At 44.7% G+C, this 27,009-nt stretch overlaps 1 protein-coding gene and 1 long non-coding RNA gene across 3 annotated transcripts; one reads left to right on the top strand and one right to left on the bottom strand.

Annotated features, from left to right (window-relative positions):
- LOC137858848 (uncharacterized) lies at positions 1 to 2,263 on the bottom strand. The gene is made up of 2 exons (XR_011098052.1): positions 2,135 to 2,263; positions 1 to 1,423 (listed from the first exon to the last, which is right to left on the bottom strand). It is a non-coding gene; the product is annotated as an uncharacterized lncRNA (long non-coding RNA).
- Positions 2,139 to 26,422, top strand: ZFX (zinc finger protein X-linked). Of its 2 annotated transcripts, none has more exons than XM_068687187.1 (8): positions 2,139 to 2,157; positions 9,023 to 9,111; positions 9,564 to 10,130; positions 17,655 to 17,804; positions 18,004 to 18,147; positions 18,240 to 18,374; positions 20,930 to 21,070; positions 22,554 to 26,422. In XM_068687187.1, the coding sequence occupies exons 2-8, from the start codon at positions 9,051 to 9,053 to the stop codon at positions 23,738 to 23,740; spliced, it is 2,385 nt and encodes a 794-aa protein (XP_068543288.1). In that variant the 5' UTR covers positions 2,139 to 2,157; positions 9,023 to 9,050; the 3' UTR covers positions 23,741 to 26,422. The 2 variants fall into 2 exon arrangements, with proteins under 2 accessions (XP_068543288.1, XP_068543277.1); XM_068687176.1 differs by lacking the exon at positions 2,139 to 2,157 and adding an exon at positions 3,037 to 3,337.
- The last annotated feature ends 587 nt before the right edge of the window (positions 26,423 to 27,009 follow it).

Genomic DNA, 27,009 nt, shown 5'->3' with positions numbered 1-27,009 from the left:
TTTGCTCTTGTGAGGATGAAGTCGGATACAGCAAGGTTACCTACTGCTGAGGGACAGACACTAGGACAAGCTCCAGGGGAAAAACAAACAAACAAAACAAACCAAAACAACAACAAAAAACACTAGATCACAGGTAAAACTAGTATCAGAAGGGCTCTCTTCACAGGACTGTGGAACAATTGAGCTATGAAACCTTACACTCAAGCTATATTCTGTCTCTGTATTAAATCTGACCTCAACTAATCTCTATTTAAGGTCTGAAATCCTATTGCTTACAATATATTTTTTTCTTTTACCATTTGTGTACTCTACGCCAAAAAGTGCAAGTCACAAAAACATTTCTGCAAACACGTGAACCTGTGTTTCTACAAGGTGGTGCAAGTACGTTTATTTTATCTGCAGTTTTCAAGCGTGTTCTGCCCTTGGACTACCCTGCTAGATGTGAGATCAGAAATGTCTGTGAGTATCAGTTGTAAACATGGCTTCCTTTCTGGCAGCTCAGCAGATGGGAGTTCCCCTCTTCCTGACCATAGCAGGGTGTTTGTGGCCTATTGGTCGGCGTCAGAAACGTTCGTGGTTGGGGATAACACTTAGATCATGGCCGTATCGAGACAAATTGTTTCTCCTTAATAACTCAAAAGCTGTTGGTATCTGGCTCCTGAGTAGCAGGGAACTAGGGGATAAAAGTGCAGTGGTTATATGCAGGCAGGGTGAATGACCAACAGCGACCAGACAAGAAGTTGAGTCAGGCTTTCACAGAACATCTGGGCATACGCCTTTCAACGACATCATGGCTCTCCTGATGTCTCTCCTTGCAGTGACCTAACACATGGACGTGCTGCGTTTTCAAGGGTAATGCTCTGTGTATTCAGGACTTCCGTTCCACATGTGAATGACTGATTTAATTAATCGGAACCAAAAAGCTTACAGTGTACCGTGCTGTTCATTATGAACACTTTAAACTTGTTGGAAAAACTCCTTAAAAACACAGAATCACTGAAGCTGGAAGGTATTCTGCAGATCTTCTGGTCCAACTCCTACTCAGCACAGGGTCAGATACAGCAGGTTGCTCGTGGCTGTGTCCGGTTAGGTTCTGAGCATCTCCAAAGATGGAGAACTCACAGTCTCTCTGAGCAACCTGTTCCACTGTCTGATCAACCTCAACCTCACAGCCATTTTTCTTTTCATGCTTAAATCGAATTTCCAGTATTTCAATTTGTGCCACTGACTCTCCTTGTGTCACTGAATGCTACTTCATGACTGGCTCCCTCGTCTTTACTCCCCTCATCAGGGACTTCTATATAAGCATAACATCCCCCTGAGTCTCCTTTTCTCCAGCCATTCCTTCTGAGCAGCCTCAGCTCTTTGTCTTTCCTCATGTATCAGATGCTCCAGTCCTGTAAGCACTTCAGTGGCCTAGCTCCTGTGAAAGCATTGCATAATATGAATGATCAGAGGCATGTTCCAGCCAAGGAACTCACCAACGCGTAAGGAAAAACAGCAATTTGAACATATTTTTTTAACTTTTCTATATGAGATCTACCTTGCTGTTGATTATGAATTAAGGTATTTTTTTCTGCTCTTGTTCCTTTGGCTTCTTCCATTCTAACAAGAATATTAACTTATTTTATAGTAATATCATAGTTATGGTCAAGATTAATAACTGTTTTTAAGGTAAATATTTTAGGACCCCCCTCCTGCAGTACAGCTTGGGCTGATTCTACCGTAGTTTAACTACGACCTTCATAAAACGAAATAAAATAGATTAACTTTTGAAGTATCATGGTCAAAATTTGCACAGTTCAGGGTACACGTTTATCATATAGTACACCAAAATAAACTATAAGCGTTTCACAAGAATCGACCAAATTACTTTTTAAACTTGTGTGTTAAGATGGGAAACTAGTGTGTAAAATTGCAGCTGAGTCAAAACTGAACCCCAAGGCTCATTCTCAGCATAAACACTGCAGGGGTGCTGTTCAGGGCCAGATAAGTGACATTGGCCTGCGTTGATAAGTGCAACAGTCCGTTTACTTCCAGTTTACTTAAATGGCTAACACAGCTCAAGAAGCAGTCCCCTCGAGCCCTGACCCCACAACTAGGTGAGAACTCCAACCGCGTTGGATGTACCTACTCATCGCCATGAGGTTGCTCATGGTACGTGATTTCTGGTGCCTTCAACGCTTTAGGCTGCATCTTTTGTGGGTCAACAGTGATTATTTTCTTTAAAAAAATAAAATGAAATGGGGTTAAGTTTTGGGGCGAGGAGCAGGAGGCACTGCCAGCCAAGCGCGCTGGATGTGCCAGTACCTCCTTCTCCCCAGTTCTGTGCAGTCTATGCGAGCAGACCTCCCCCTCCCTTTATTTTATTCGCTTTTTTTTTGTTTGTTTGCTCGGCAGGAGCGGCGCCGGGCGGGCCGGGGCGCCATGGCGGCCTCTTACATAAGCGCCAGCGGCCCTGGGGGCAGCGCCGGCCCCGCCAGGCGTGCGGGAACCGCTGCTCCGAGCCGCAAACCTGGGGCTCGGGCCGCTTTGTGCTGTGTTCCCCCCGGCCCCGCTGCTCCTGCTGTTGTAGTTGTCTTACTGCTGTAGCTAATGGCGGGGGTGCTGCCAGGGGGAGCGGCGGCCTGCAGGCCCTGGGGCTCCCCCCTTGCCCTGAGCCCCCCGTGCCCGCGGCCCCGTCCCCCCCCGCGGCTTCTCGCCGGGCACCCGCAGCCCCCGGGCCCGCACCACAGCGCCGGGCCGGGCCGGGCCGGGGCCTGCCGGCCGCGGGAGGCCCGCCATGGAGGGGCCGGGCCGGGCCGGGCCGGAGGGCGGGCGGCGGGGTGCCGGGGGCCGCGGCTGGGCTCGGGGCTCGCCGCGGCGGCGTCGGGAGGAGCCGCGGGGCGCGGAGCGGAGCGGGGCCGCCTGTCCTGTCCTGTCCTGGCCCGGCCCGGCCCGGCCTCGCCTCGCCGCCCCCCCCCCGCCTCGCCCGGCCGAGGCCCCCGGCCCGCCCGGCGGCCCCGTCCCCGGCGGGCGGCCCCGGCGAGGCGGCGGCGTGCGGCTGCCTCCCTGCCCTGCCTGCCGCCTGCCTCCTGCCTCCCTGCCGCCGCCGCCTTCCTTTTCCTGGGTCTCTCTCTCGGGCAGTGACGTGACGTGCTGACGGCGGGCCCGGCCCGGCCCGGGGAGCTTGGCCGCTTCCACTCAGCTCCGAGCTCGGCCCCTCCCTCCCCTCCCGCCCGCCCGCCCCGCCGCAGCCGCCGCCGCCGCCGCTGCTGCCGCCGCCGCCGCCGCGCTCGGCCCCGCCGCGCCGACAGAGGCCGCGCCGCGCCCCGCGCCGCCGCCCGCCACCCGCACGGTAAGCAGCCCGCGGCGCGGCCCCGCCGCCCGGCCCGGCCCGGGCCTCCCCCTGCCCGCAGCAGGCCGCGGCGCAGGCCCCGAGGAGGCCGCAGCTAGGCCGCGACGCGGCTCCGCCGACCGGGCGGGCCGCAGGGGCCCGGCCGCCGAGCGCCGGCCGCCGGGAGCGGGGGGGGCGGCGGCGGAGGCGGCGGCGGCGGGGGGGGGCTGCGGCGGGGCCGGGGGGAGGCGGGCGAGGCGGGCGGCGGGGCCCGGGCCCGGCCGCGGGGGGCTCGGAGAGCGGCTGGAGGAGGAGACAAAATGGCGGCCGCGCGGGGGGGGGGAGGCGGAGGGCGCCGGGCGCCATCTTGAATTAATCGCGCCCGCCGCCCGCGCCTGGCGCAGGCCGGGCCGGGCCGGAGGGGGGAGCCCCTGGCCCCGCTCTGCCGCCGGGCTGCGCGGACACGGGCCCCCGCCGCCGCCTCCTCGCTGCCGGCCGGCCCCGCGCTGCGCCGCCGGGGCTGCTCCGGGAGCCGGGGGAGGGCGGCAGGGAGGGAGGCAGGCAGGGAGGTGGCGGCCCCCGGCCCCTGAGGAGCCGCCTCAGGAGCACCCCCGGGTGCCCGCTGCCCCCCAGCCCCCCGGGGGGCTGCGCCCTCGCCCCGCTGCTGCCCGGCCGTAGCTTAGGCGCCGCCTAACAACAGCCCGACAGCTCTGCGAAACACCCCGAGAGGAGGCCTCTTTTCTTTTTTTAATTATTATTATTTATTTATTTATTTATTTATTTCTCTAACCAGTTTCCACGAATGCCCACGGCACTGAACTACAACAAAGAGAGAGAGGAAAAAAAAAAAAAAAAAAAAAAAAACCAAAAACAAAACAAAACAAAAAAGACTTGGTATTTTTCATTTTTCACCGCTTTCCCCCAAATCGCAGTGAAACCCCCGGCAGCGGCGCTGCGCCTCCTGCCACCGCGCAGGGGGGGGCGCGTAAAGAAATAAACGGCTCACTGATTGCACCCTCGCCTTTGTAACCTCGTTTTTATTCTTCCAACCTGTTCGCCCGGCGGTGCTGGGGGTCATCTCCAAGACGAGGGCCGGGCGCTGCAGGAGGACGATTTTTAACCTTGCACGCGCGTGTGACCGGGAGCAGCGTGCGCGGGTGCCCAGAAGTGGGTCATGCAGGGAGAGTTGTGACACTGCAGCCCTGGTGTGGGCTGAACCCGCAGCAGCCTCGCTGGCAGCCGCCACAAAGCTTCGGCTCGCTCGAGGCTCCAGCCCGCTCGGGACGTAGGAGGCGTGCTGCAGTGCTCGCTGTGGTGCAGCAAGGCATGACGGGGGGCTCGGCCGCGGCCCTGCTCTTCGGTGCTTTTAGTGGAGGTAGGGGCCGGGGCTGCTGGGCGAAAATGGGAAATTTCGCTGTTTTTATTTTACGCTGCTTTTGTTTTATGCCTCTGTTTGCAAACAAACACACACACTGTTCTTTCTTTAGGCAGGGGGAGTATATTTCTTTATCAAAAGCATGGCTTTTCTGAGGTTTCCCCTCTTTTCATTTCATTTTTCCCCCCTTTTTTTTTTGTGAGAAAGCGGAAAAAGTGATAATTTCTGTGGCGTATTAAAGATCCTTCTCTTAAGTAACTATTTTTAAAGTTGCTCTCTCTTTAAAATGCTCATCCGTTTCTTCTCATTTCATCTTGATTACCTTGCCAGGCCTAGTAAGTCAAGGATATTTGTGTGGCAAGACCGTTTCCCATGTCTGCATTGCTTTTCTTGACTGATTGTGCTCAAGATCAGATTTATGGAAAATACCCCATTTTGTTTTGGGAGGTTGCTCTGTTATTCCTAATGGCTTAATACTGTTTCTTCCACAAATACATACATACATATATATATATATATGTATTTGTCCTTCCACTTAAAATATTGCCTTGACATTCATGAAATCACAACCAGCCAAGTCCCTGAACAAATACATAAAAATCAATTTGTAAGAGCTACCTTTGCCAATTGCATTGGGTGTATTTCAGGGTTGTATTAATTTTAAATCCACGTGAAGCTGACAGACCCAAGCCAAGCAAAAGATGTAGGTGTTTAGGTCTTTGCAGAGATAAGAAACTGAAGGGACAGGTGCCTGGGCTTTTCCCATTCTAGTGGTAGTTAGAGGAGCAGTTCCCCAATTACAGTGATTCGAACAAAGAGCCAAGTAGGTTTGGCCATTGAGAAAGGAATAAATGTAGTCCTTCTGGGCACCTGCTCCTCTTCAAGAGTTTTGGTTCCCAAACGAGAACTGGAAATTGCTTCACTGCCAGAACCGGCTCCTGAGGTAAGTGCCCACTGGAACATTTTAGAAGAACCGAGGGGAGGTTCTGCCCTTCTTCAAGTCTTGCAGGAAGATGAACTGCTGCTATTGCTTCTTAGGCTCTGTGGTATCACAAGGTTATCACGACAGCTATCACAAAGATGTTTTGTGAGAAGCTTTGGTGTTTCTTGTGTCGCAGAAGAGTGGCTTCATTGCAGAGCTGCCGGCTGGTGCAGAGCCACTGGGCATAACTTCCTTTGTGTGGCTGAATCTGGGGCCGCTGTGCTGGTCCACTGATCAGAAGAGCAAGCAGGAAGAGATGCAGTGTTCTCTCATCTGCTGCTTAGAAAGTTCAAACCCTGAAATGCTTTCAGGAAATGTTTAGAGATTATTTTTCTCCATCCACAGAAAAATGCCCTAATGCTTTTTTTAGGCTGCAGAGTTTGATTTAAGCACCTTTATCAATTTAAATGGTTTACTTAAATTGTGTTTTAAGTGCCTGCCTCTTTTGGTCTTCTTCCCTAATTACATTGCTGCATGAGGGAGGGGGTCTGTGCCCTAGTGGAGCAGTTTTACGGCTCTGCACATGTGTAGAGCTTTGTGTACGTGATTTTTTTTGGCAGGAACAGGGTACAAAAGTTCACTGAGAAACCTTATTTTGGAAGAAACTCATTCAGATTTTTTTTTCCTCGTTTTGAACAAGTACCAAAGCATAAATTCATCGCCTTCTAAAGACTCAGTCTTGAAAACTCAATTGCCTGGGAAGCTTCTCCAGTCGTTTTTTGTAGAACACGAGCCTTCGCTTTGCATAACATTATGCCCCCGTAGGTGAAAAGAGCTGGCTAATACAGAAGAGACCACGCTGGTATGCAGAATACGCAGTTGAAGGTGTGCTGGGCTGTCTGTGCTGGTGGCAGCGTCTTTGTGAAGTTGCACCACCACGAGCACCACAGAGACTTGCTGGTTGTAGCAGCTGGCGCCTGGAATCTGGGCGGCAGCGAAGAAATGGTGTCAGCGGGCTCCTGCTGGAAGCTGGGATGTAGTGGTGGCAGCCTCCGGGTCTCACGGAGGAAGAGAGAGACAAAAGGAAGACGAGGGAGAGCCTCAGTAATAGGGAGAGTGAGGAATTTGGGGAGAGGTTAGGGTAGAGAAAGTGCATGCATGAATCATAAGAAGTAGGAATTTGTGGTGGCGTGCTGGTCAGGTGGGTGATGAAAGCAGGAAACAGAGAAAACGAATGCCAGTTCCTCCAGTGGCTCATGGTGAACTGACACTTCAAGCTGGTTGGGTTCCAGCTGATCGGGGCCAACACGTGTGATAATGCAGTCCTCAAAAGCACAGGCAGAAACAGCGTCCTGGCTTTTCCCAGGAACCTGGACAGCGAGCGCTAGCTTCTGATGTGTGCCTGAGGAGAGGGGCAGTGCGTTTCCACACAGTCAGGCCTCCCGGTCTCTCCCAAAAAATCTGTGAAACTCTGGTGTAATCTTTGCTACACACTTTGGAGTAGCATGGTGTTAGGTAAATGATGAGAGCGTTCTGTAGCTGTAAGCTGGAAAGGTTAAACGAGTGGGTGAGAAGGTAATGAATGTCGTACAGGTACAGGGATGCGAGGAGTTGGAGTAACAGGAAAGCTAAACACTGAGAACAACTCAAAAGACAACGTGATTAGAACAGAAATTTGTAATGGTTGACAAGGCGTCTGCTGAGCGGATAGAAGTAAACAAAGTTGGGCATGAATAATTCTTGCTTAAATGACTGTATTCATCCTTCGTACTCTGTTCTTGTTTCTCTGGCCTGGCAGAAGTTGATGGCCATCAGTCAAGCTGTATCTTATATCTCAGGCTAAGAAATGCTTATTTTCTGCTCTTAATCCTTAAAAAAAAAAAAAGGCATCTGCATGAATAGATACTCATGTTCATAATAGCGAGTGCCTCTGACAGAAAAGGTTGACATCCAGAATAATGGCAAGGTGATTTATGTCCAGCTGCACACCACAGCGACCTGGTAGCACCCCGGGCCCTTCCAACTGAACGCCACACAAATACGGAAATCCCTGGAAAATTATTGTCCTGTGGCTGTTTTTCTGGTAGTTTGATAATCTGGCTATATTTCATGGTCACCTTTTGAGAAGTTGAGCTAGAAGAACGGTGAAGTCTAGAAAATACTTGCCACAGGTGACAGTTGTGCGCTTCGGCGTAGTTTTTGTGTTGTATGTAGCAGTGATCCCCATGAAAACACAATGCGGACGTCAGTTGGCACAGTTTTGGAAAGGGTATGAGTCTTGTGGAAGCCTTGGCCAGAACCTTAATCTTTTTTTCTAGGCCTTTTATGAAGGCATCAAAGACATGGGGAGATTTCTGTCAGTGATAAATGGTCGGAGGAAGGAGAGCCGCTGAAATCCGCATCGTCCGCTTGTACGGAAACTCTGGCAGCAGCGTTGAGCAGCGTGTTGTTGTTGCCTCTGGCTGGTTCAGCACTCAATAGCTCGTTGTCCTGAGCGCAAGGGACTAGTCCAAGTCCACCTTAGACCCCATTGTACCCAAGTGGGTTTGCCTTATCCTAATGATAATACTTTTACACAAACAGCAAGATCTAGATTGGGGTTTCAGACCTACTGGGTATTTTGACGTTGTAGTATCGTTTGGTTCTTCTGTTGAGACGACTGAAAGCCTGCATGCTTTGAAGAAAAGTTGGCATTCTGTCCATAGAAACTTGGTAGAACTTGGCAATTTGGTAATTGGAGAATATTTCAAGTATAAAAACAAATAGGTACTTTGTCTTGAGGTTGGTGTTTTTTTAATATTCACAATCATGAGATCTGAAAAACCTGTGGTGTTATATTCTGGAACCAGTTTGCACTGAGGATTTCAATCCCTCAGGTGGCATAGGAGTAACTTCCTCCTGACTGTCCGAGTTGATGAGCAGAGGGGCATCAAAAGTGATGCGTGTTTCAGATTACTAGCTGCTTGCCCTTAGCTTAACCTTCTCAGGCTTTGTTGATTTGAGAACACTGTATCCCCTGACATCCAAAAAGACTTGAGTGTGAACTTGCCCGGACTTTGTCTTTTTTTTTTTTTTTCTTTGTGAGGAAATCACATTTCTATATCCCTTTATCAGCTTTTTCTGTGCTTTCTGTATTTCTGGTGTTTTGACAAGTGGCCTGGGATAGTCAGAGGTTACGCTCCTCATACTTGGCCATGGGTGTTTGGTGGTTTGGAATAGTACTTCTCGAATCCCAAATGGTTTTACTCTGAGTGATTTCTGGGCCATCTTCAAGTCAAGAGATGTCCTCTGTTCACCTCCATATGCCCCAAATTCCAGCTTTTCCTACAATGAATATTGTGAGGGCAGAGGCAACCTTCTCTGCATAACACTTGTGAGTTAAATAACCTTTCTTCTTTACCTTCTACAGACACTGTGACTGATGAGAGTTAAAGGCCATGGATGAAGATGGGCTTGAATTGCAGCCACATGAGCCAAATGCGTTTTTTGATCCAACAGGTCTGTCAGGAGATAATATGTAGATAAGACTGTACACATGAGATGCTGTGGACTGTCGTTTATGTTGCCTTTGTTTCAAGGTGCTATGCTACATTGATGCTTTTTGTATAGAGTAGTCACCTCAGATTTCCAGCTGTTTTCATTACTCAGAACAATACAAATGAGCTACCATTCTGTGAAGTAAAAGTTGTTTGGATATCGGGGGAGATCCTAAAAATTGGTAGCCTTTTGTTCGCTATGTTGTTCATCTTAGTTCTATTAGTATCTACTGACAACATGCTTTATCAGCTCCTGTTTATCTGCCTGTCTTAATTGCTTATGGGCTCTTACGATGGCTTTGCTAAACGGCTGCATAGTGTAAAAGTTGAAGTAAAATAGACGTAATTTCAATATTAACCACTTCACGTGAGTTCGTTCTATGATTTAAACGTTGTTTTGATTATGTTTTTCAGGAGCTGATGCAGCACATATGGACGGAGATCAGATTGTTGTGGAAGTACAGGAAACAGTATTTGTTTCAGATGTAGTCGACTCAGATATAACCGTGCATAATTTTGTTCCTGATGATCCAGATTCTGTAGTAATCCAAGATGTCATTGAGGATGTTGTTATCGAGGATGTTCAGTGCCCAGATATTATGGAGGAGCCAGACGTATCTGAAACTGTCATTATTCCTGAACAAGTGCTGGACACAGACGTAGCTGAAGAGGTCTCTTTGGCTCATTGCACTGTCCCAGATGATGTTCTAGCTTCTGACATAACAGCAGAAGCAATGTCAATACCAGAACATGTACTGACGAGCGAGTCAATGCATGTACCTGAAGTTGGACACGTAGAACATGTAGTTCATGATAATGTGGAAGAAACAGATATTGTCACCGATACTCTGGGAACAGATGTTGTTTCTGAAGAAGTCTTGGTGGCAGACTGTGCATCAGAAGCAGTGATTGATGCCAATGGGATCCCTGTGGAACACCAAGATGAGAAGGGCAACTGTGAAGATTACCTGATGATTTCTTGTAAGTGTCTGGGGAAAGCCATCAAAGTTCTTATGATATGGGTTTGGGTGATGCTTGAAATATCCAGGCAAAGGCTTACAACAGAACCAGAAACAGGTTTTCTATATTTACTGGAGTGCCAGTCTCCCAAATGTACTCAGATGGGGGTATCTTTAGGAACGTGTACCAGCTGAAAATTCTGGTGAAGCTAATGGAGAGAACTACTGGCAGATGCATGTCTGATTATAAGCTATTTCTGTAGCATTTTGTGGCGTATAAATAACAGAGCAGGATTCCAGTAAAGTGAATGCCATATACTTACTAAGAAGTGAAAGAAAATAAACGTGACATTGTATGAAAATGCATTTATATGCAGGTTACTAAAATTACTGCCGAGCCATTAAGAAAACCAAGCGCTTACTTCATGGAAAAGGGAGTCCAAAAATTGTTTTTTGGAAGCCTAAATGACAATTCGTTGTCTTTGTCTTGGTATTTTGTGAAGGCTCTCCCCTTCATGCCCTGCATAAATACAGACAACAGTATATTTTTCTATATTGTTTTTTAAGATGTCTTCTTTTCTTGATTAAGTAAAGGACAGAGGTGTGCTGCTAATAAAAAGAGTAGCTGATGCTGCTTGTAGCTGAGAAGCAATTGTGAATATCTTAGTCTTCCCTAGAAACAGTGGCACAATCCATTTGAATCCTATTTCAGAAGGCTTAAAGTAGAGGGAGGGTGGGGAAAAAACACAGCATATTATCAATCCTTTTTCCACTGAGGATATCCATTAGTGTGAAGTGGAGCTTATTCTAAGTGTGTTACATATTTGAAGTATGTTACCTATTGTAATGTTGACTCGGTGCAGCACCTGGGAACATCAGAGTGTCACTGCTGAACGTTTGTTTGTCATAGAAATAGAAAAGCTTTGTTAGTCTGATTTGTTTAATTGCCATTTCAGACACTTCAGTTTTGTCTAGCATTAAATGACTCCATTGATGAGCCATACTTTATGCTCTGCTTCAGTTACCTGTTTTTTCCCCATGTTTTTCTTTTGCTTTGGACGCTTCTTTTGAAATGTATGATAATTTGTTTTAATTTTATATTCTGTGCTTATGGATTTTAATGTTGCTTCTCCTTACCTAGGATCACTGCATTTCTTAATTTATCATCTCTTGAGTTCCTTGCGTAACCTTGTGCAGCCATGTTTTGAGTTTATATGAGGTACAGTTAATTCTCTATTATCTGGGAAAACAATGACATGGGATAATGCAAAATATGGATATCACGATAATATGGGTAACGCAAAATACTGTAAAACTCAGCAGCAGGAACGTACTGAGATGGAATAGAGAGAGGAGGGCTCGGGGATGCTGCTCCCTGAAGTGATATTTCTTCAGACTAATAACTGCTCTCTGCAGCTTGGTACCTCTGTAACTTTCCCATTCTGGTCCCCACTTAGGTCAGATGAAAGCAGCCCAAACACCTGCAAGCACCTGCAGCATAGTTAGGCAACGGAGTGGATAATCCACCCATGGAATTGGGACCTGACTGTGTAAGGGCTCTGCTGGTGCTCCTTAACCTGTTCCTTATCCTTGACTGTAGCTCTTTAAAATGCTGCTGCTGCTTCTCTGCTCACCCTCCCCCTGCAGGTTAGCATCCTGCAGCACGGAGGCTGCTGTGGCAGGATCCCTTCGCAACCTGTGGCCTGCATAAATTTAAGGGAGAGGGCCGGGCAGATACGCGGCCCTTCAGCCACCGCCAGCATAGCCTCTCGCAGAGGGACGGGGACTGAAGCTGTCATTTGCATGATCCCTAAAAAGCCCGGCCAGCTAGGAGGTCTTCTTAGACGTGGTAGCCACTGCCAGCAGGCGGTAGCTGACCGAAAACAGGAGAAAGTGAGTGTTTAGCTGTGCAGGGAAGAGTCTCCATTTTCAGTCTTGTGCTCCTGCACATGCATTGCTGCAGTGTGGTACCTCCTTTAGCATCAAACTCCCCCTGATCGTCTTGCAGAGTACTTTCTCTAGATCCAGGGCCTTGGACAAGCCAGCATTTGAAACGTTCATTTTGTTACCAGAGGCGCGCCTTCGCTATTTGTGTTTAAAATGGTAAATTGCGTGCTGCAGTTGGTTGGAGAGGGAAGTTCCCTGTTGCCACCTACTGCGTGCGCAGCCTGCGCAACGAGTTCTGCTGGTTGCGAAGGCAGGGGCTGGTGCCTTCCTGTCAGGCAGAGGCAGGCTTCCCAAATAGTCCCTTCCTTGTGGGGAAAGGATCATCTGAACTCATTTCCATTATTTTTGCATCAGCAGTGCGTGTGTTTATTGATCCTTCCTGTTGACTGTCTCAGTTGTTCGGTTGCCCTCGGTAGTAGGTGGTTTTTTCAAAGGAAGGAAAATCAACACGGGGTTTGATTTTTCCATCTTAACCTGTGCGCTCATGCTCGGTCCTGGCAAAGCTCCTGTGGCTGCTGGGGCGGATGTCAGAGCGTACTTCTGTCTGCTGTTACAGCAGCCACGCGGAGCTGCTTCCCAGTCTGGGGCTTAGACTCTGTTCTTCGGGATGGTTTATCTTTTATCTCGTCGCTGGGAAGGCGGGCCATCACACCTCACATTCTTTCTGTGGCCATGGGTTTCTCAGCCTGTACTCTTCTGTGGAAAGCAGGCGAAACCTTTTTGCTCTCTTCTTCCTATCTTTTGACTTTCTTTACATGTTGGCATTTTTGTTCCTGATGTATGGAGCCTACACAGACTTTTTTCAAATAGGGTCATTTCTGTAGTTTTATCCCGCAAATACCTGTTTTGAAATGACTAATATATCCCTACTTTCTTAAATACTGTCTTTCTGCCTCCCTGGTTTCACACTGTTTGGTCTCTTCAGTGAGTACCGTCCCTTTGACTTCCATTCTGGGACTTTCCTTCAAGACACTCGGTAGTTTCATGTTCCTTTTCCTGTTCATATTTAATTTAGTTTCTACGTTTATATATCTTTGCTTCTTTTTTTTTTCAAGATACTGTTGGCTCAGCCTATATTATCGCTTGTCATCTGAAACACTCTCCTTTTTTCTTGCATACTTCGTCTTTGCCCTCAAGCTTCTGTTGTTTTTGGTCTGTGGTGGATTTGGGACACTTGGAGCAGGGCTGAGGCGGGCATTTGTTCACTCAACAGAGACTGCGAACTGCTACTAATGAGTAGCTTGAAAAGGTTTGAAGGAGGTTTGATAAATTGGCTCTTCTTTCACGTAAGCGATAACAAGCCAGTTGGTGGGGATTGCCCACAACCTTTGGGCAGGAAATGATGAATTGTGTTCTGGCTCACACTGTTCCCAAATGTTGGATAGCAAATCCTAAGGCTCATAAAATCATTTCTCCTAAATGAAATGGTAACGGCGAGATTAGCTAATATTTAGCAAAACCAGGAAGAAACAGGACTTGCTAATGAAGGAGAGTGGTGCCATATGATGGAAACTGAGATTTTTGCTTGACTGATTTTTTTTTCAGTTTGGCAAAATGAGGTGTACCCTCTGGCATGAACGAGTCCCATAAAACAAAGAAGTTGTACTCCGGTGTTTTTGTGTTTAATTGAAGTAAAAACAGTGAGGCACAGAGGAGGTTTGATAAGTGGAGTCTGGAGAGAGGGAAGGGTAGCCTGGCAAAGTTCAAGCTGGAGTTTTAGGAAGTTATGTGATGTTCCCAGACACAGGGGATGTGCCGTGTCCGTATCCTTACTGTGACTGAGTTAGACTTGTCTGTCCTTGTTGGACCTGAACTAACACTTTCCATTACAGGAGTCAAAACCTGGGCTACTCAAAGAGGTATAATTATAATAGTCTTTTCATAGGTCTAGGTGAAACATCTCTGTCCTCGTCCTTGGATAACATGATTAAGGTGAAAACATTGGATCTGACCAGCAAAGCCGTAATGTTTGTGCCTTTGTTACAGCCATACAGTAGACTTTTAGTCAGGAAAACAAAATGCTTTTGTTTGCTCTTTTAGCGTAAGTAAATACCTCACTCTTTTCCCCTGGAGGTTCTTAAAGATGCAGGAAATCACGTTTTCCCTTCTGTGAGGCAGAGCGTGTTGCTGTGCCTTCTGCTCAACCATCAGAAGGGCACCAACAGCTAGTGCAGCCAAAACTGCCCAGGCAGTCACCGTGAGAGGGGAGGGAGAGGAGAGTTCCCTGGGTCTGGGAATGAGCTGGTCTCAGAGCAGTCCCTTGTGTGGTCTGGGGAGAGCAGAATGAGAAGGATGGGTGTTAAACACTGAGGAAATGCTCCACTGATTGCTACCCTGAGGGGCATTCCCTCTCTAATGGGAATGGCATTAAAATCAAAATAGAACAGATTTCTGTTTTCCCACAGGTTAGGAAACCTACTTGGCCATTAAAGAAATAACCCGTCAGTACAAATAACGTCTTTAGTGTACCAGGAATTCTTTGCCATCAAGTGAAGTACAAGTGAAATGTTTGTATCGCAGATAACCAAGCAGTCTGCCTGGGGAACACAGCGTGCTTTTAGGCTGCTGTAGCAAAAACAGGATACTAAGCAGTGTCCTTTCTCATTAGGAATGGTTACATAGGGTTGGTTCTTTTCTATGCAGACAAATACATTGGAATAGTGCTAGTCTGATTTTTTTTTTTTCTAGTACTTGAAAAGTAATGGCCTCTTATAAGCTAAACTAATACTTTGAAGGTCGGTCAGGGTGGGGTTTTTTGTGTGTGTTTTGTAGTTTCCAAGAGGAAGAATTTAAGAAAATGCCAGTTGTGCATGGGTGAGATGGGTTTCTGCGGGATCCCTCGATGGGCTGTGAATTTGAATGAAAACTTTGAACGTCACCAGAGTTGCAGTTTCAAAGACTGATCAGTCGGTTACTTATGAATCATTTGCTCTGATTGTGAGAATGAGATCCGTGGAGAAGGCAGAAACATAGGGAAAGTGTTAAATAGAAATCAAGTTCCATAAATGCTGCCAGAGCATAAATGAATCAGTGTAGATAAATGCTCATATATCCATCGGACGAAACACTGTGGAAGTGGTGCTCTGGGTGATAGATACCCCTTCTCTTTTGCCTCATTTCTCTCTTCTTATCTCTGTTCTTCCTTTTTCTTTCCACACCATTTTTCTTCCTGCTACCTATTTGCTACTATACCGAGCAAATACTACTACCTTTCCAAGTCCTTCCAGGGCTTTAGTTTTTTCCCCTTTTGTATGAGGAAAGTTGGCCTACAAATCAATTTCATCATAGTTCAATGGTGCTGTTAAAGAGTATTTAAACTAACTTTGAAAATACAGTTGGATATAGAGGGAAGTCAGAGATAAACAAACCAGAAATTGTATAAGGAATTTTTTAAATCGTGTTGTTTAAAAGTTGCCTTTGAATCTTGGAGAACTTATTTCAAAGGCTGGAGCATATTTTTAAGACCTGGAATTCTTCTGTTGTGTGAATGTTATCAATGGATACTTCCATACATACTCGGTTTTTGTTGAAAGAAACCAGCCCGTTTCATATGGTGCGTGTAGGTTTGTTTTGTCTTTAATTGCTTCAGCCGTAATTTTCCTTCCTTGAGCCTGTTCCAGCATCAGTTGAACTTGGCGGCAGACTTCCCCTTTGGCTTCAGCAGTGTAAAGTCAGTCTGCGCTGATTTGAAAGCCTTCCACGTACACGTGCGTGATGCTGGGAGCAGCCAAGTTGAAGGAGAACAACTCCACGCACCTAGAGCAGGAACCAGAGCAAGTTTTCGTTTTGTTCCAGTGACGTTTGGCCTTTCATGCCCGTGCCAAAGAATTTATAAAAGTCTGCTCAATAACTGAATACGCGTACTGTAGAGCTATGTTAATGCAACTCAAAATAACATCTGGAGGCTTTTGCTTTTGAAATATTTTGGGGTTCAGCTACAGGATGTTACGTTGTCCCTCGCCACAAAATCCTTCTTTAAGGATTGTACTCCTTCAGACATTCTGTGCTGCGGCCATTGATCGTGAACTTGGAATAAGCACATTCAAGTTTTTTCTGCTGCCGTTTTTGTGAGGAGAGGGAGACTAATTTATTTTAGTGTTCATGAATTCATTTAACGTCGTTCATATTTCTTCGTGAATAATGATGCCTCGTTGAGAAACGATACTTAAGTACAGTTGCGTTTCAGCCACGAGACAGAGCACATGCTAGCTTATCTAACTTAAAGGCTACTTTATTGACTTCCTGGCAGGAAAACAATTGTCGTAATGTTCTGAGCTTGCATATTTTATTTTATTTTTAGGTAGATCCTCACGTAAATAGAAGAGTTGCCGAGTTACTGAGTTATACAAGCTGTGATGTAGTTATGAGGGTAGTTTAGTGAGTACCAGTACAGTGAGCATACTGCGTTATTAATTTTGTATGTGTTAGGCATGGTAGTCAAAAATGCTGCAGTACTTGCTGGACAGTTCTTACACTTCTTTTTAGTATAAATTTGACACATCGTTGTTATGAATCCATGTTAAACATGGCTCTGATGGAGCCACACCAGCCTCCAAAAGTAACTCAAAGAGAACAATCAAGTGACGGATTTCAAAAGTGTGTTGTCACATTACAAGTTCCTAAATAATCTCATCACTGTGAGAAAATTCTGGAGCTTTTGGAGTTGGAAGATTCTGTAAAGGTTTTGAAATACTGGAATTGATTTAGTCAAGTGCGTATTTAGTATTTTGTCTTGAAAACCCAGGCTTGGTAAAATCAGATGGTGTGTGTGTGTGTGTGTGTGCACGTGCCTGCGTAGAATGTGTCTTATACCTCAGAAATGTGCTCCTTAGAAGAAACCTGGCTGTTAGCCACGCTTCTGTGGGAGGCCCAGGCAAGTTGTGGCAATCCCAACTGAAGCTGAGTGTCAGGGCGCTTCTGAGAGGAAGAGAACAAAATTGGAGGTGATGGTCAGGAGAATGTATGGGCTACACTGTAAAATCCAGTGCACGTCCCTGTTGGGAAGGGTGCTGTGAGCAATTAATTGAGGAGGTTCGCCAGGGCTGCAACGTCACAGCAGCACTTTGGAGCTGTGAGTGGATGAGAAGAGGTGGAGGTTTTTCATCTGGGTTTCCCCTCTAGTCCGTAGGAAAAAGCATTAATAACACCACCTTGCAAGGAACCAGGTTGGCCTGGCGAGAATAGTACCACTTGTATTAGAGACAGGGGTCAACAGCAGATAATTGTTAGATGTGAAGGAGAAAAGCACTTAAGAGTGAGAACAAGTAAAATTATGCCGCAGAGTAAGTACTAACGTGCTGTTTCTTGCTACCACCATCTTGCTGCAGATCACTGTTTCCCTATTAGTGTTGCCTGGTGTGGTGCTCGTGCTTCTAGTCACATCACTGCAGCACTCCTGCACTTCCCCCTTAACTAGAAGATACGGCTTGAGTTTTATGTGTTTATTGGCCATGTCAGTGATATGAAAAAAGTATTTATGGGTAGGTTCTTTATCACAGTGTAACTTCAAACCGCTTCCAACTTTGAGTAATAAAGCAATAAAGCCTTTCATGGGTCTGTCTGTATACGACTGGGTAATTGTAATAACTTGTTTTTGTAGTGGATGATGCCGGTAAGATAGAACACGAGGGTTCTGCTGAAATTACCATGGAGGCAGAGTCAGAAAGTGGCTCTTGTAAAGTGGATGGCATTTGTCCAGAAGTCATCAAGGTCTATATATTCAAAGCAGATCCTGGAGAAGATGATTTAGGTAAGACGTGCTCATTTTAGAATACTCCAACCTGATACTTGAAATCTTGCCAAAGTAGAGATAGTGGTTTTATTCTCCAGTCATCCATAAGAAGCTGTGGGTCTAAACGTTCAAGATGTGCAACCTTTTGGTTTTTGCAATTTAGAATAGAATTTGAACAAAATGTATTAAAATATTTTGTTCTGGTTTCCCTAACCAGGGGGCACGGTAGACGTTGTCGAGAGTGAGCCAGAGAACGATCACGCAGTTGGCTTACTTGATCAAAATAGCAGTATTCGTATTCCAAGGGAGAAAATGGTTTACATGACTGTAAATGATTCTCAGCACGAAGACGAAGATTTAAGTAAGTAGGTGGCTTTCATTTGGGAACGGGGATTTTCACTTTCAGCAGTGCAGTGTTCTTACTAATTTTTTCCTGATTTCTTTTTTTCCTAGATGTTGCGGAAATAGCTGATGAGGTTTATATGGAAGTGATCGTAGGAGAGGAGGATGCAGCAGTGGCCCATGAGCAGCAAATTGATGACAACGAAATTAAAACTTTCATGCCCATAGCATGGGCAGCAGCTTATGGTAGGTAACATTCAAAGAATTCTTCCTGGCGACACCGTAACAAAATGTCGGATTTTGTTTTTGGAGGGTAGAGTGCTTTTTGTGCTTGTGCTTCTTGTTTAAGAATGGTTTCTTGGCATAATGAGCCTTAAAATTAAAAAAGAGAAGAGGGGAGAAGCTGTAAAGCTGGCTTCTTTTTATTGCTATTTTACTAGGCATTTTCCTTCATAGTGTCAAGATATGGAAGGGGAAGTACACAGGAATTCAGCTGAAAAATTGCATCTCAAGTACATTTGTCCTTCACAGTTTCAGGACACAGAGAGAGTTGGCTAGGGAATAGAGCTGAATATTTTTATTTGGAAAGAAAAAAGCAGATGGGAATCTGTAGGATTCAGTGTAACAGTGAAAAGCAACGCTGGCCTCTAGCTTGATTTAAGTGTTTTCTAGGAGGAACGTATACATGTGAGATTTCACTGATGGAAATAACTAATTAATGAAAAATAAGCTGGAGGGATAGATCTCAAAATTATAGAAGAACCTTGAGAATATTTCTAGCATGTGGAGCTGTTTTTCATGAGCATTAGTATCTGGGCACCAACTGGTGCACCAACTGGTTTCCAAACCCTACATAAGCTGGTAGAGCAAAATCTCATCTTAGAAATGTTTCTGTATTGCCGCCATCCTCCTTCTAAGCACACTCAGAGTAAGTGAAGCAGAAAAAAGAGTGGAGTGGGGGACAAAACCCAGGGTATGTGTCTGTATGATGTGAATTTTGGTAATGGTGCCAGTGAACAAAGGAGAGGGAAGTGCTGAGAATGCATCACGGGTCTCAAATCATAGACGTACATGTAAGTCAAGGGAGGGCAAGATCTCAAGGAGCAGCGCGTGTTAGGAGTTGCTTAGGGGCTGGATAGAGCCTCGCCTTTGGCCATATACAGGTGAGCAGAGCTTCAGTGTAGGGGAAAGGACAGAAGGCAGGCTGAGTAGGAACACAACATGAAATTAAGAGGACAGTTGTAGACAGAACGTTCAGTGACTGTGGAGAAGGAGGGTAAAATGGAGCAGACGACTAAGAACAAAGAGGTGGAATCGCAAGTGGAATTTAAGAATGTGGGAAACAGCAGAGTGCTCATATCATCAGAAGTAAGCAACCTTCTGTGCAGCATGAGGGATGGTGGGGAATGGAAGAAATAATGAAGCAATGAGGGCATGATAATGGCAGAAGTTTGGCACAGGTTTGTTATTTGCACTTCTCAGAACTCTCCTCCACTTCAAGAGGTATTAAAGGCTGATAACAAGTGGGATCCTAAATGTTGAATGTGTTTTGTTGCTGTATTGTAGCAAAGCCCTGTTCCACCACTGGGCTTTATATTCCAGCAAGTTCTGCAGTTTTATTCCAGTATTATAAAATGTTTCAGGCCTGTTCTGAGTTACACTTAGGAGGACTCTTCATGCATCTGTTGCAAATTGTAACTGCTCTGTGTAAGATGTGAAATTTCTTTTTCCTTTTAACATTTGTGTCACTCACCATGTTTACTATTCAACACCTGAGCTAGCACGTAGGTCAGAATCTCCAGGCTCTGCACATGTCTGTTCCTGGCTCTGACTCTCCTTACATTCAAGCATGAATATTCATTCGCAGCACTCTGCAAAGGGAACAGCCATTGAGCTTCTTGCGCTGTCTTCCACTTGAGTCTTCTGTCTCGTTTGTGTGCTCTTCTTTGACTAGGAGCTGTTGTCTTCTGTTGATTCAAGTAAATACTTGTCCACAACATTTGTTGTTAACATTTACTTAGGCTCTTAAACCACTAATGTTAAACTAATTACCAGTAAGTACCTTCCCAAGTATATGCATATATTTACTTGGAATTGTTGTGTTTGTTTTATGTCCTGTGATACCATTTGTGTATTAAACACAGAGCTCTGTGGGGTAAAGATTGTTTCCTTCTTTGTGTTAGACAATACCAAGCATGTTCTTTGTTGCCAGAGGAAATAATTTGTGTTAAAATTTTAGGTGTGCAAATAGTACGCAGTGTATAGTGTTTGTGTGCAAGTTTATGGGCTGTTCAGAAGAACTCATTGGTCACGGCTCCTGTTTTGAAATCTGGTGTGTGAGGAGCTTCAGTCAGGTGAATTCAGATGCCCAGAAGTGAATGAGAGCACACATGAATGTATTTCAGGGCTGAGAAGACCATCGGGCACCAGAAATATTGTGACATTCTTGTTTATTGATGTTAAATGCTTTGGGCCCAATTACCAGTCGAAGGAATGGATAAAGTGCTGCACTTAAACTCGTTGTGAAATAGAAAGCCATTTACTCCTATTAATTGTCTACTCCTGTAAATTACTTTTACAAGGCCAAGGCTATGGGGTTCGTAATATCAATTATTCGAAATTATAACAAAATCATCAGTTCCATACAAGGCAGGTTTTTCGACTCATCCTATATGTTGTTATGGTTTGATTAAATGTCAAGGCAATTGTTTATCATTTTTTTAATTATCATTCTAGAGTTTGTTGCTCAGATAATCTCCACTGTGATGACAGGGGGGTAACTTTTTAACTTATCTCGTTAGGTAATAATAGTGATGGCATTGAAAGTCGGAATGGCACTGCAAGTGCTCTTTTGCACATAGATGAGTCAGCTGGACTTGGGAGACTGGCTAAGCAAAAACCAAAGAAGAAAAGGAGGCCTGAGTCTAGGCAGTATCAAACAGGTGAGTAGTGGCTGTCTGTGTTCTCATTCATGTAGGTACTTACCCATAAACAAATGTGGCGTGCTGAGAGGGTGTGCAGTTTCTTTAAAAAATAAAAATAGAAATTGCAGATTACTTTGTTGGCAACACTTCTACATCATAGATGTGTGTAAAAAATTAAAAAAAAAAATAGTTGGTGTGGATTGTGGGTTTAGGGTTGTTTTTTGCTGTTCGCTTCTTAGGGAAACTATGTCAAAGGACAAGAAAAACCCCAGTGTCATAGCAAAAGGTTAAAAACTGATAAACTTGACTTGCTACACTAATTTTAATGTTTGGTTAATATAACTTTTTTAAAAGTAAGGTTAGACAGATAAAACAGCACTCTGTAACAGTACTTTTAAAAAACTTTTTGTCTTTATTGAATTACGCAGGACAATATATTGCATTATAGCAGCTCAACTAGAAAATCTGAATGTTATATGTTTACGTTAGCCAATGTGAATTCTGTGCCCTTTTAATTGTGAAATAAATTGTCCTGATGTTCACTCCAGCGTTCTGGCTTGCATCCATAAGCACAGATACGCTGTTTTGGCATTATTTGGTTTCTGCTGTTACTGTGTTATGGTCTGAAGGATTTATTTGGTCTGATAAAGTTGAAAACACATGATTTTTTTTTTAATAGCCCTGTTTTAAATTATACTAAAAGTTTCTTTCCAAATCATGACTTAACCGTAGGAGTTCTGTTTTGTCTAGCTCTGGACTAGTAAACCTGGCAAATTTTAATTTTAAAGTTTGCTTTTTCTGTTTCCAGCTACCTACTCAGTTCTCCTAAAACATTTTTGGATAAGAGAGCTTTTTAGCATGCCTAGACAAATTCAGGATAAACAAAACAGGCTGATGGATCAGTGCAAACAAGTTCCAAGGCTTTGAGGTGTCTGTGTGTGAAATGTGTTCTCATTGATGCCTGCTCTTCAGATCTGTAACTGTAATCTGCTCTTCAGATTGTAACTGTGACAGATGGCACAAGGAGGAGGTGTTAGTTTGGGGACATGTGAATTGTAGTTAGCGATAGGTGAATAAACTGCCAAATCAAACTTGATCTGCAGATTCATGGAAAGGCAAAGATGGTGATGCGGTACGCTTACTATATAATACTCAACAAGCATTCTTTGTGCTGGCGTAGGTTTCTGCATGAATTTTATGTGTGAGCTCAGAATTGTTCAAAGTAGAATTACTTGAGGTGAAGAACAGCTGGGTGATGCTTTGGTTGCCTCCATCTAAAATCAGTATTTTCTTTTTCCTGGTGATAATATAATCGTAAATGAAAATACTAATTCTCTTCATTTTTTCTACCTAGGCCACTGACAAGCTTGGTTATTACATTGTGTAGTGTGCGTGTCTGACTTGATCTCATGTAGCAATTCAGCTTAGTGTTAGGTTGAAATACAAAATTCACTGACGTATAATATTGATGAAAATGGTTTTTTGTTTGTTTGTTTTCCAGCAATAATCATTGGCCCCGATGGTCATCCATTGACAGTCTACCCCTGCATGATTTGTGGAAAGAAATTCAAGTCTAGAGGTTTCTTGAAAAGGCACATGAAAAACCACCCGGAGCACCTTCTTACTAAGAAAAAATACAGATGCACAGACTGTGATTACACTACGAATAAGAAAATAAGTTTACATAACCACTTGGAGAGTCATAAGCTGACCAACAAAACAGAAAAGCTTATTGAGCGCGATGAGTGTGGGAAAAGCTTCTCTCACGCGGGAGCTTTATTTACACACAAGATGGTGCACAGGGACAAAGGAGTTAATAAAATGCACAAGTGCAAATTCTGCGACTATGAGACAGCAGAACAAGGATTACTGAATCATCACCTTTTAGCTGTCCACAGCAAGAACTTTCCTCACATTTGCGTGGAGTGCGGCAAGGGATTTCGTCACCCGTCGGAGCTCAAGAAGCACATGCGCATCCACACTGGTGAAAAACCGTACCAGTGCCAATATTGTGAATACCGATCGGCCGACTCTTCTAACTTGAAAACTCACGTAAAGACTAAACACAGTAAGGAAACGTCGTCCAAGTGCGATATTTGTTTCCAGACTTTTACAGATACCAAAGAGCTACAGCAGCATACGCTTATGCATCAAGAAAGTAAAACACATCAGTGTTTGCATTGTGACCATAAGAGCTCAAACTCGAGTGATCTGAAACGACACATAATTTCAGTCCACACGAAAGACTATCCTCATAAGTGTGATATGTGTGATAAAGGCTTTCATAGGCCTTCGGAACTGAAAAAACACGTGGCAGCTCACAAGGGTAAAAAATTGCACCAATGCAGACATTGTGACTTTAAGATTGCAGATCCGTTTATTCTGAGTCGCCACATACTCTCAGTTCACACAAAGGATCTTCCATTCAGGTGCAAGAGATGTAGAAAGGGCTTTAGGCAACAAAACGAGCTGAAAAAACACATGAAAACACACAGTGGCAGGAAAGTTTATCAATGTGAGTACTGTGAGTATAGCACTACAGACGCCTCAGGCTTCAAACGGCATGTTATTTCCATTCATACAAAAGACTACCCTCACCGGTGTGAGTATTGCAAGAAAGGTTTCCGAAGGCCTTCAGAGAAGAACCAGCACATTATGCGGCATCATAAAGATGTTGGGCTGCCTTAAAGTCTCTTTCACAGACTTACGGCTGGAATTGTAAAGGAATTTTGCCTTTCAGGCAGTTAGCTTATTTTAAAGCCAATCACCTGCGATCACCCACCCACCCACCCACAAAAAAACAAACAAACAAACAAAACAAACAAACAAACAAAAAAAAAAAAACAACAAAAAAAGCATACTGTGCATTTGATTTGTTGCTGTATAAAAATAGGATTATTGCTTCTAGTTGACTTTTATACCTTTTGTTCAATAGCGTGTTCTGAATTCTATTCAGTTTGTTTAATAAATGAAGAAAAGATGGCAACAATAAAGTTGCATTTAATAAAGTAAACCCCGTCTCTTAATGAATTTTTCAACCATAATAGTTTATTTAAATATATTTATCTTACTGACCTCGTTGATACTCACAGTGTCCATGTTAATGCAGTTTTGTCGTGAATTTTAAAAATATTAAATTTCTCTTGCTAAAATTGTCGGAGGTGTGTATAAAATGGGGAATTGTGATGCTGAAGATAAAGTCACTAGGGCCCACCTAATTGTCTTGCTTTGACTATACAGACTGTGGCAAGTTCACTATTTTGCGTTCAAGGAGTTACACGTCTAACGTTATTGCGGAAAGCTATTCTGCATTTTAATTCAGGTTTCAAAGATAAAACTAAAAAAAAAAGTGGTTTGGGGCATTTTTTATCTTTGACAAATTTAAAAGTATGCTCAAATATGTTTATTGTTCTGTGCTTCTTTGTCTTTGAAAGGTTTTGTGTGTTACAAATGAGTTGGTTTTTCTTTTCAATTTACTTGATGTTGGAAGCATAAAATACTGTCATTCCATTTGCAGAGTTGATAGATCACAGCTGTCTGTACGTGCCGGTAAACGTACCTCAGATGTAATGGTTTTATGTATATTAGTATTTCTTCAAAAGAACAGTTTGTGGTTCAAGTCACATTTTTATTCTGAGTTGATTTAGAATAAAATTTGAGACCAAGAGGTGCCTCGATTTTGGAAACTAGATGCTGATGCTGAGAGCTTCGGAGGGGGTGGAATGGAGCAGTTGCGTTCATGAGGAGCAGAGATGTTTCACTGTAGATACCCCTAACGATAGTAGCATACCCTCATGATAGTAACAGAACTGTTTCTAAATTGAGTGTTTTTCCTGAGCCATTAGCAGCTGTGTTAAGCTGCTGTTTATTAATTAGTACAGTATCCAGAATTAACCCAGTTCTTGTAATCTGTTTATAAGCAGCTGGCAGAACATTACAATTATTATATGCAATTTTGCCACCTGAAGACTATTATAAAGTAGTGCTGTATCATTTGCTAATTGCAGAATAAATGTACAAAGCATGAAGTCATGTACGTTAACGACAACTCTTGGGCAAAGAACCTCAGACAAGTACATGCCAGCTCGTAGGACCTGGCCCCGCTCCCCTGTCTCCAGTTCCCCCTGAAGCCACTGGTTGGCTGTGGATTGCAGCTTTCGGACCCACCCAACCGGCGGTCAGACGAGGATAGGTTTGTAACCAGCAGTTCCCTCACGGAAAAGGCTCAGAGCCTGTCCTGGTGCTTTCTCTCCTGCCTAGGCAGGTGACCGTCCACGCTGTCCTGTCCAACAGGAATCGCAGTAATGATTGCAGGTTTGGGGCCATAAAGGGACAAAGGTTTCCTCACAGATGTGCATCTTCCAAACGTTCTGTATTTGGTTTCGTTTCTGAGCCCCGCACCGGTTTGCTCAGCCCTTCTGTTTTGCTGTAAGCTTAAATACTTGTGTTCAGTTCGCTTCCACCCGTTGGGGAGAGCCCGATGCCATGCCACTTACCCCGCTCTGCCCTGCAGTGGTTTTCCTTCCGAAGCCTGCTTGCCCGTGCCCCCAGGCTCGCACAACCCCGCTAGTGACCCTCCCGCGGAGATGCGCTGCTCCCTGCCGTCGCTGGAGCCCACGCTGCAGCCAGCGGATTTCCTACGTGGCCGCTGCCCGCCGCTTGCCAAAGCAGACGCGTTTGTGCAGACGCCGTGGAGGTTTTTCCACGCGCGTCTTGCCGAGTACCCGCGCTCAACTTCTTTTCCCCCTTAAAACGTTCCAAACATTCTCTAACTGGAAACCTGAAAAGTGTACAAAATCTGCATTAATTCCCATAGCGTTGCTGAGGACTTTTAGCCATTTTTAACTTTATTTTTTTAAATAAGCTGAAAGACAAAGAACACAACTTTACACGTTTTCTTTCTCTTATGTAGCCTGGAATCATACCCACGCTTTCTTTCTTTCTTTTTTTTTTTTTTTAAAGCACAATGTTGAATTTTTTTTTAATAACTGAGGGTTTGGTCAAGTGGATTTTGTAAAATGTATTTGTCTGTATAAAGAGAAAATGAAAATATAGTTATTGTTAATGTACTGACATTAGTTACAGGTTAGTTTTAATTCTTAAATAATTTGCTTAGCAAATGCTATGAAATGGATGTTTCAGTTTAATGTTTAAAAAAGGTACAGATTTTTACAAGGACATAATATAAATTATTGTTCTGTAGAAAATACCCTGTTAAATATTGTATACGTCCTTCCCTCTGTACACTTTGTAAAAAAGACAAAAGGAAAAAACAAAATACATAGAATCATATAGGGATGTGTGACATTATTGTAATTGTGTACTTGATAATAACGTGAAAAAATAAAATTCAAAGTATTTTCCTGTTAACGTTCAGTCTATTTGATGCCAGCACTGAGACTAAGCGTTGTTCCGAGGGATACGCTCCTCCCGAAATCTAATGGAAGTTGAAATCTTTCGACTTTCCCGCTTTTTCAGCTCATTTTGTGTAGTACCGGGGTACGAGCCATTAAACCCTCGTTTGGTGAAATGCACTCTCACGAGCAAATCTATGGAAGCGAGAGGCGTAGGTGACAGGTCTTCGAAATCCATCTTTGTGCTTGTTCTTACACTGAAGGTTTAATGTCTGATGAACTTCTTATAACGCCTTAATCTTTTTCAGCAAGGTGGCTACCTACTAAGTGCTACTACACTGTCTTAAAAAAAAAGAAAAAAAGAAAAAAAAAACACAGGCTCTGCCTGGAGCCATCTTCTCCCTCCATCCTCCACACCTCCTCACGGCTGTGCCCCGCTCCTCATCCCGCTGCTCCTTGCAGGGCCGGTGCTGACTGGCACTGGGGATGAAGGATCGTGGCTGCCGAAACAGGTTTCCCCACTGCTCCCTTAATGCTTAAGCCTGGCTAAATTAACCCGCACACATGCCATCCCCGGTGGCAGAGCTGTGCAGGCTGTCCCTG

The sequence above is a fragment of the Anas acuta genome, chromosome 1 (assembly GCF_963932015.1).
Source record: "Anas acuta chromosome 1, bAnaAcu1.1, whole genome shotgun sequence".
Lineage (NCBI taxonomy): Eukaryota > Metazoa > Chordata > Aves > Anseriformes > Anatidae > Anas > Anas acuta.
This window is presented reverse-complemented; position numbering and strand designations above follow the sequence as displayed.

Bases quoted from the DNA above. Each gene is read 5' to 3' on its own strand.
- ZFX (XM_068687187.1), top strand. From the start codon at position 9,051: ATGGATGAAGATGGGCTTGAATTGCAGCCACATGAGCCAAATGCGTTT. The intron at 18,375-20,929 runs GTAGGTAACATT...TTATCTCGTTAG, and splicing joins AGCATGGGCAGCAGCTTATG to GTAATAATAGTGATGGCATT. The intron at 21,071-22,553 runs GTGAGTAGTGGC...TTTGTTTTCCAG, and splicing joins GTCTAGGCAGTATCAAACAG to CAATAATCATTGGCCCCGAT.